This window comes from Bradysia coprophila, unplaced genomic scaffold (genome assembly GCF_014529535.1).
Source record: "Bradysia coprophila strain Holo2 unplaced genomic scaffold, BU_Bcop_v1 contig_93, whole genome shotgun sequence".
NCBI classification, from domain to species: Eukaryota; Metazoa; Arthropoda; class Insecta; order Diptera; family Sciaridae; genus Bradysia; species Bradysia coprophila.
The window spans coordinates 358,800-368,418 of record NW_023504021.1 but is presented as its reverse complement, the minus strand read 5'-3'; the positions used below and the strand labels follow the sequence as shown (position 1 = coordinate 368,418).

The window sequence follows — 9,619 nt, the reverse complement described above, 5'->3', positions numbered from 1 at the left end:
CAAATGACGCACTGCAAATATGAGTAGTGGATCTCAACGCGCCTTGAGAAAGCGTCCTGACAACAAAAACGTTCCTGAGAAAACCGCAAAGTCAACTAAATCCACCAGTAAATTTACACCGTCCAGCTCCAACAACAGACTTTCTTCAATCAATAAACAGACACCTCCATCGAACACAAGTAGACTATCTGGAACAGCATCCACATCTGCACTATCATCAACTTCTTCGGTGACTCGTCTATCAACTTCAGCTAATCAAAAATTAATCGACTCAGTGCAACTCCTGGAATCACGACTTGCATCTTTAGAATCCATTGTGACACGATTAGCTACAGAAAACATTGAACTTCGTGATACAATTGCTCAACTACAATCTGGAATAACCCGAGTTGTTCAACAAACCACTACGAATCTACCGTCTGGAAGTGAGGCCGCGGGTGAACAAGAGGAACTGAACACGAACGTAGTTATCAGAGGCGTTGAAGCGACGGTTGATACTACCGAGTCTGATCTGCGCAGTATATACGACGGTATTCGATCACACCTAGACATTTCTGACTGTGCTGACTTGGAACCAGTCAGTGTCACTGTACTTTCATCGAATTCTACCAAACCCAAAAATTCCAGTAGACCGATTCGCGTACAATTCCCATCCGTTGCTGCTAAAGTAAAGTTCCTGCAGATAAGAAGATCGAAAAAAGACATTTTCCAATCAGACATTGGCATCAACAGCACATCAAGTCGACCTATTTTGATTTCTGAACAACTCACTCGTGGCAATCAAGAATTGCTGTATAAAGCACGCTCGTTGAGAGTTCAAAACCACTATAAATTTGTCTGGTCATCGAATGGTCAAATTTTACTAAGACAAAGGCCAAACACTAAGGTGATACGAATACTCGACAGTGAACACGTAAATCGTTTAAGAGCGGAACTGAATCTAGAGCCACTTTTGGAAGATGGACGATTTCACACCACCGCCTCTATCAGCAATCGTACGAATCAAACGCCAATTTAATGGTTCCATCATACCACCGAATGCAGACGACCTCAACTACATGCACTGGAACATCAATCGTCTAACGAATAAACTCCATCTCGTAGAGCAGTATGTATCCGTTTTTCCTGGTATCCTCCATATCATCGTAATCTCAGAAACCTGGCTCACACTTCTCAACTTTGCAACGTACAATCTAAATGGGTATCACGTAACTCACAGTGTGAGACAAAGCTGCAACGGTGGTGGTATATCCATCTTCATCCATAACAGTCTGTGTAATGTCGCACCGAAAATATTGATAGATTTAGTCACGCCTGACCTCAACCACTTTCTAGTGATAAAAATTCCATCAGCGAATGCGACTGTCGCCGTGCCGTATCGTAGACCTACCAGCATCGATGTAGATCGATGTATTAGCACGTTCATTGATGAACTTGATCGATACTGTCTAAGTCAGCCCCAATGCATTTTACTTGGAGACTTAAATTTGAATCAGCTTGACAACGATCTGTTTGACCGATTAGGTGATACTCTTGAGCTAAATGGATTCGCTATGAACAACGAAATATCAACCAGAGGCATCACACGTGTGTGTTCAGGCACTATATTAGATCTGTGTGTGACAAATATGCTCCGTGCAAAGCACAAACTTTCGCTTGTACACAATCAGTCGTCAGACCACAGCATACTGTTTGGCTCTACCAATCTGAAAATACAATCAACGTCATCATCTGTTGCGAAATCTAAGCTGAGCCTCAGCCGAGCTGCACTGAAGGTTGAGCAACTATGTAGTCAGAACGCTATCACCTGTGGCAATGAACTGAATAAAGCGCTGCAGAAAATTGTTGAAGAATCAACATCAATTGTCACGTTCAACAGTCTTTATCGCATTAAAAGATCACACGTGAATAGAGAACTAATTGCCGCAATCAGAAATAGGGATCGCCTGGCATCGTTACGTAATCTCTTTAGTGCCAATGATGTACTCGCTCGACAATACGACGAAGCCAAAACGCTGGTACTCAACTTAAATGAACGTTTGAAGAGTACGTTTGAGACGGAACGACTTGAAGCAGCTTGTGGAGATGCAAGGAAAAATTGGAAGCTTTACAAAGAGATCATATTCAATCAATACAGCAAACATGAAATGAATATTACTATCGGAGGAATTCCTTTGGATGACTCTACTGCTTCATGCGACAAGCTGAATGACCACTTTTGTACAGCAGGTGAAAACTTAGCGTCGACCATAATTTCCATCCATGGATATGACACCAGTGACATTGACAACCTGTATCCTGAGCATTCGAATAACGACTGGTCGTTCCATCACGTAAATTCCGATGATGTCGCTGAAGCTATCAAAGGACTACCAATTCTTCTTCTTCTTCTTCTTCTTTTTCAGCCTGTTTCTATCCACTGCTGGATGTAGGCCTCTCCAACTTCTTTCCATTTCGTACGATCCATTGCCATTTGCTGCCAGTTTGTACCTGCAATATTCTTAATTCCGTTTGTCCATCTCTCTGGTGGTCTACCTATAGCTCGTCTTTTATATGGTCGCCAGTTCATGATCTTTTTGGTCCAACGTTCGTCTGTCCTTCTTGCAATATGTCCCGCCCAGCTCCATTTCAGAGATGCTATTCTTTCCATGACATCAACGACCCTGGTTTGTTGTCGAATCCATTGATTCGTCATTCTGTCTCTGAGTGTTATTCCAAGCATACTCCGTTCCATGGCTCTTTGTGTCACTCTCAATTTATCTTCGGATGCTTTCGTTAAAGTTAACGTTTCCGCTCCATAAGTGAGCACTGGAAGGACACAGTGTCGAAAACTTTGCGTTTCAGACTATTATTCATTTTGCTTTTGAAAATTAGTCTGAGTTTTCCGAACGCTGCCCATGCAAGACCAATCCTACGTCTTATTTCTGCAGTTTGGTTGTCCAGACCTAACTTCAGTTTATGTCCTAGATATACATAGCTGTCGACTCGTTCAATGACAGTGTCACCAATTTTGATTTCTCTATCGTCCCCGATGTTGGTCATGACTTTTGTTTTCGATGAGTTCATAAGTGCCAATTGAACTACTGAAATCCACTATGCTCACAATTGCACTGACAATAGCCACTTGTTTCAACACAATGGTTGATTCCTGTGAATTCCCAAATGAGCTTCTAAAAGGCAGACTTAAAGTGATTCATAAGTCTGGAAGCACTGACGTGGAGAACTTCCATGGACTGACTTTATTGCCGTCGCTGTCTCGAGTTTTTGAGGAGCTGCTGCTGCGTCAACTGTACATTTACCTACAGAGTTTAAATTTTTTCGTCGGCAACCAATTTGGTTTCTTGAAAAATTCATCCTGCCAAAGCGCCGCACTACAGCTTGTTGATTTTATTAAATCGAACTGGAGACGGAAATTCGTTGCTGCCATCTTCATTGACTTGAAAAAGGCATTTGATACGGTGGACCCGAACCGCCTTGCCCGAAAGCTGAGACGGGTGGGACTCTCGAGAAAAGCAGCTGATCTGATGTTACACTACCTTCGTAATAGAAAAACTGCTACTGTCATCGGAAACAACACAAGCACCTTTAGAGACATCAACATAGGCGTGGCCCAAGGATCAAAACTCGGGCCGATACATTTTGTTATCTACGTGAATGACCTTCTAAAGCTTGATTTTATTGGACAATTGGTATTGTATGCCGACGATACTGCCTTAATCTATGCAACAGACACTCCTGAAGCTTTGAAACATGCAATGCAGCACGATATAGACTTGCTTCATGAATGGCTCTGTCGAAATGTTTTATCGATCAATGCCACAAAAACGTCATACGTCACCTTTGGTCGAGCACGAAGCCTTCCTGATCTCAATATACTCATCGATGGTACTGTAATCCAGCGTGTCAACAAGATTAAATACCTTGGACTAGTGATCGACGATAACCTTACCTTCAATGATCATGTGAACCACATCAAGAAACAAATAACACCTTTCGTATCATTGATGTGGAGAAAAGGCAAATACATTGGGATGGACAAAAGACGACAACTTTATGCTGCTTATGTTCAAAGCCATTTGCTTTATATGGTGCCGATATATGGAGACTGCGCACTATACAAGCTGAAAGAACTTCAAACGTTACAGAATCGTTGTATTAAGGCTGTTTTTCGTTTGGACCGCTACACTCCCACGACGTACCTATACAGCAGCAGCTTACTGCCAATTGTGGAACTTGCTAAGGTCGAACGAATATGCTACATCCATAAGCTTGTGAACTCTCTTACAAAGCATAACTTCGAATTTCAAACAAATGCCAATGTACATGGGAGAACAACGAGGCGAGCCTCAAGAATCCACAACTTCAACATGTATTCGGGAACCACAACCAATTATAACTCGTCGAACGCAGCTCTGATGCTAGCGATTGATGAATACAACAGCGTTGAAACCGATGTTCGTCATTTGACTTCATTTAAGGCCTTCAAAGCGAAAGTTAAGTTAAAAGTGATGCAGGACAGTGCGAGTTTTGTAGTGATATCGCCTTTCGTTTTTGTTAATTAACGTGTGATAAGGCCTAGCCTTCTGATAGTTCGATTTTTGTATTAGTTTATTCTGCTTATGTATTTGTTTATTTATTTTGACCTGTGTTTTACAACACGTGTGATATTTTTACTCTAATTATTTTTCTTAGACAATTATTACCTTTATATGCGCCCCAAAGATTAGATTTTAAATTGGACCAAATCTTAGACCAACCTATTTGTTTACCTGTTAAGACCATTTATGTTAAAATGAAACCCTGTATACGAAGTGAATTGATACATTGTACTCCACACAGAAATTTATTGGAGTGATGAATAAAGGATTTATTTAAAAAAAACCAAACGGGAAAAAAAAGAATTTTCAAAATCGGATGCGTTTTACTCAAGTTATCGTGCAGACAGACGGACAGACAGACGGACAGACAGACAGACGGACTGACAGACGGACATTTTTTTTCACTGATTTGGCATCTCTAGACAACCACAATAGGTTTCCCCTTACTCAGGGAGTCCAATTCGACGTGTTACAAATGAAAAATGTGAACATTTTGTGAAGGAATTTTTTTTTTACTCTAGGTGTCACTACTACGTTTTGTGTGTGCCGAAGAATGCCTGGGTAGAACGTAATTCCGACTGCGCTCCGAGCTACACATAGCTTCTCGTATAGGAAACCAGGATCCCGCCGTTTCGCCACATTATAGATGACGGTACAACTCCGCAGCCTGAGGTAAGTCGTCAAAGAACACCCGAGGACTTTATTATCGTAGCCGCGAGTACTGTTGTAGCGTCTCACGCGATAAACAAAACAAATTGTTTCGGTACAATGACGACGAGCAATTGGGGTTTGAGGTGAGAGATTCATTACCAGTTGTCAAGAATTGTGTGAATGGTTTTGCTAAGACAGATCAAGAAGGCGAATTAAATGAAATCGATCGAAGAGAACCGAGACAGTAGAGTGTGTCTTAGAGGAAAATAAGATATTGTTGAACGATAAGTTCAGTGGACAGCATCCCCAAGTGAAGTATTTTATTGTAGTGGGTAGATTTGCCAACACCGGTAAAAGTGTCTGATTGAAGGATACGCTACTATTGTGTGAAGATTTTGTGTATTTTTAATGTTTCGCAACATTTTTTCACAAAGAATTAATTTTTTACCTTGAATTGTGACGAGAAAGAATTTTTTGTTAGTTTATTGACAAGAATTGAAATATTCATTCAGGGAGAGTGTTGAATTTAGGAATTCATATTTCAATGATGTTCATATGGACATGTTGGTCTAGTCATATTGTTGTACATAGTCGTAATCACATGAGTCAATAAACGTTCTTCTTGTTTGTGATCTCACCAGAGTCGGTCGTCTTTTATCTGTCCGTATAAAAAACCATCCTAATTCTATGCAAGAAAGCAAAATATTAAACTTAACGAATGAAACCTAGGAAAATTTCATAAGTGTTCGAGCTGCTATTCTATTTTGAAGATAATTGCATGTAAAACTTCTTGGCTTAACAAATTTTACATCGGGCATCGGGCAGTACACAAAATATCAGGCGGGCATCGGGCGATCGCCAAAAATTTTTTCGGGCTTCAGACGGGCGCGCATTTTTTATCAAAATTATTTCGGGCCCGGGCGGCCGGTCATTAAAATTAGGTACGCCCGCACGGCTCTAGTTCATTCGTGGACAAAATGGGGGGGGGGGGGAAACGCAAAAAAGAGTACGTTAAAACGTCAGCCGGCGAAAAAGTCACATTTTTGTAAATAAAATGTGCTTCAATTTGAATCAATAAATCACTGAATACTTTATGTGTACACGAAGTTTGTATTAAATGTTGATATTTCCCGCAACTCCCAGCTCATTCTATCACCTTCTATTCTTGAAATGGAGACTATGTTTCATTCCATTATTTTTAAAAACATTTTGTTTGTATTCAAATTACAAAGAAAAACTTACGAAAGGGGCGAACGAATTAGCTGCAATTACGTTAAATCATTTCATTAATTTTTCAGACATTTTTAATTCAATAAAATTGTTCATATAACATTTGCTCCCTTCGTTTATCGTCATACATTTCATCCCGAAAGCAAGGTCGCCGAAATTCGTTGTCATACTCTCGAATCCAAGCATTTGCCACCCATTTACTGCCAAGTAACACGGGACACGCTGAGTGTCTTGTTAAAAAATCATACGCACCACACGGACTCAAATTGTGCCAAAAGACAGCTGCTCCTTTTCTTGGCAAAACGCGCAGGTTGAGGAAAGGAAACACTGTACCGCCACCTTTCTCCACATCTGACAACTTACAAATTCCATACATTTTTTTGGAGGAAACGTGGGTTTATAACCAAATTCTTACATAGAACAGCACCGTTGCAATTCGATTTCCGTTCTCTTTAACCGGCTTTTCGCTCTTTTCATAGAAGTCCCAATGACTAGAATAGTGTCCACCAATGCCATAGTTTTGTGTTTGTAATGGCTCAGCAGTCTTTTGTGATAATCCAGTCATGTCCTGAAAAATATTGTTAATTATCACAATTTAATGGAATGAGTTGTTGTTGACAAAATAATTAAATTTTCACCTCAATTCGCCGCGATAATGTACGGAAAAACTTGTGTTCATATTTATAATGCCATGCCACTTGCGCTATTCGATGACTGGATAACAAACTCGACTCTCTGATTGTTCCAGGTCCCTGTTTCTGTTTCGATGCTGTCTTGAGAAATTTAATTTCATCGTTCGACACAACATCGATAAACAACAGTATGTACGGCTCCAAATTCGCCTCTTCAACTTTAAATCGAGCAAGTTGAGAAAATGCATTCGTCGATGCATAACGACAGTAAAGTTTGGATGTGGATTTCGGCTCATCACCACGACAAACTTGACTGTTAAGGATGCGATCTTTTGCGTCCGTGTATTTACCGTCGTGCACAAAGTTATTTGCGAATGGATCCAGTACGTTCTGGCTGCTTGCATTGAATTTTTTCAGTTCGTTGATCAACATTTTTTCTGTGACTGAGAACATTGTGGCTGTTTGCGGGAATTTTCTTTTCAGCTCCTTTATCATCTCCAACGCTTCCCTATTACTACTCACTCTGGTGTACGTATGTATCAAGACAAGAATCAAGTTCTCCTCATTGATTTCGTTGTCGACATCGAGACCCTGTTTCAGTTGCTTCCATACCATAGACAGATATTCCAACGCCAAATAGTCGGTTTCATCAACCTTTAATGCTTGCTCACCAATAACAAACAAGTCATGAATTGATAGAGGCGATCTCGTCGGTACACCGTCAATGATTCCATTTGCAATGTCTACTGTTTTCAATTTGTAAAAGAACTGAAGACGCAACAAACCGTCAACGGCTCCGGTTAAGTCTAGTGCTTCCGGTTGCAACCTTCGAATATTGTGCAGGAATTCGTCCGATTTTTTGCCAAAACGTTTTTCAATAAGTTCTATGTCCGTAGTGGAACGTTTGATCATCAAGAATGCATTTAAAGGATTGGTAATATATCGCCAAATGTCTGTGTTATTGATTGAATTGTGTTCAAGCTTCCAAGCCCTCAGTTTCCTGCAAAGCGTGTTCTTTGCTACTATACTTGTAACTCGGTTATTTATATCTCTACAATAACCTACCTGTGAATGTAATCGTCGTCGACAGTTTTCGCAAATTTTTCTAACTCTCTAATGAATATCCGTTCGCTACGAAACAGTTGCTCCAATTTCTCTATAGCCGAAAATATTTCACAGTCGACGTGGATGATGACAAAGCACAGTCCGAATATTAATCCAACAATAATAACATCACTTGCTTTGCACATTATTATAATCACAGCAAATCACAGATCTGAGTTGTTAATGTGTATGTTCTTCACCTTCGCAGTGATTTCTTCTCTTATCCTTATGTGCATCAAATGCAAATAAACCTTTATGCGCAAATCGATTTTCTAATTTCTTATGTGATTATAGTATCAAAAGGATTCATAAAATTGGAAGTAATTAGCATCTCAATACCAATTCACATTCACAGCACATTGTCGAAATCGAAAAACTATTCACCGTTTCTAATCCAACGATAAACTGAGGTGAGAAATATATACATCAATTATACAAATGTGAAAAAGATGATCTTGAAATGTAGTACCTAAAACGAACCATCAGAACAGTCGGAGCGTTTGCTGCGACTGAGCCCCGTACCAACCCATATATCTATTGCGTACGTGACCCTAGTGCGTCTGTCTTCATACTTTGCCCGTAAGCCTTTTGCATGAAATCTGTACATCTTAGAACGTGCGCATAGCGCAATTACGAAGCCCCGTACGACGTTCCTTTCAAATGTATCATAAATTTCAAATTGACCTAAAATTTTAATTTATTGAGTGCTTTCCGCTTACCGTTAATTTTTTTCGATTTCTAATCCAAATTTTCCTACTGAAGCCTTTATCTTAATTTTTCTTTGTTTTACAATAAAAAAAATTCTAGTTAGGCCTTTCTGCTTAGGGGACGTCCGCATCGGCATAGTCTTGCTATTCATAGACTTCGAAAAAGCTTTCGATTCAGTGGAAACATGGTCGATATTGGACGCATTAGACGAATGTAGAGTAGACTCAAGGTACTCCAACACAATTCGATATGTGTACAAAAATGCTACTTCATGTATAAAACTTCATAAGAGCACGGAGAAATTCAGAATTGGCCGAGGTGTAAGGCAGGGTGACACCATTTCACCGAAATTATTCACGGCGATTCTGCAGAGTATTTTTAGGAAGTTAAACTGGAGTAAAATGGGAATAAAGATAAATGGAGAGTACCTGAGCAATCTCCGCTTCGCTGATGACATTGTACCGATAGCAGCGAATCTAGGTCAGGCTCAGCTTATGCTACAACAGTTAAGTGAAGAGGCGAGCAAAGTTGGCCTCAAGATGAACTTATCGAAAACAAAAGTCATGACCAACATCGGGGACGATAGAGAAATCAAAATTGGTGACACTGTCATTGAACGAGTCGACAGCTATGTATATCTAGGACATAAACTGAAGTTAGGTCTGGACAACCAAACTGCAGAAATAAGACGTAGGA

At 40.1% G+C, this 9,619-nt stretch overlaps 1 protein-coding gene across 2 annotated transcripts; it reads right to left on the bottom strand.

Annotated features, from left to right (window-relative positions):
• Positions 1-6,535: 6,535 nt before the first annotated feature.
• On the bottom strand, positions 6,536-8,627 carry LOC119084736 (prolyl 4-hydroxylase subunit alpha-2-like). Of its 2 annotated transcripts, XM_037194809.1 has the most exons (5): positions 8,421-8,627; positions 8,177-8,370; positions 7,118-8,111; positions 6,895-7,047; positions 6,536-6,837 (listed from the first exon to the last, which is right to left on the bottom strand). In XM_037194809.1, exons 2-5 carry the CDS (start codon positions 8,359-8,361, stop codon positions 6,559-6,561), a joined length of 1,611 nt encoding a protein of 536 aa, XP_037050704.1. In that variant the 5' UTR covers positions 8,362-8,370; positions 8,421-8,627; the 3' UTR covers positions 6,536-6,558. The 2 variants fall into 2 exon arrangements, with proteins under 2 accessions (XP_037050704.1, XP_037050705.1); XM_037194810.1 differs by lacking the exon at positions 8,421-8,627 and having other exon boundaries at positions 8,177-8,391.
• Between the last annotated feature and the right edge of the window lie 992 nt (positions 8,628-9,619).

Excerpts from the sequence above, each read along its gene's own strand:
- LOC119084736 (XM_037194809.1), bottom strand. The coding sequence starts at position 8,361 with ATGTGCAAAGCAAGTGATGTTATTATTGTTGGATTAATATTCGGACTG. Across the intron at positions 8,112-8,176 it reads GACGACGATTACATTCACAG|GAAACTGAGGGCTTGGAAGC; the intron begins GTAGGTTATTGT and ends CACGCTTTGCAG. Across the intron at positions 7,048-7,117 it reads CATTATCGCGGCGAATTGAG|GACATGACTGGATTATCACA; the intron begins GTGAAAATTTAA and ends AATATTTTTCAG.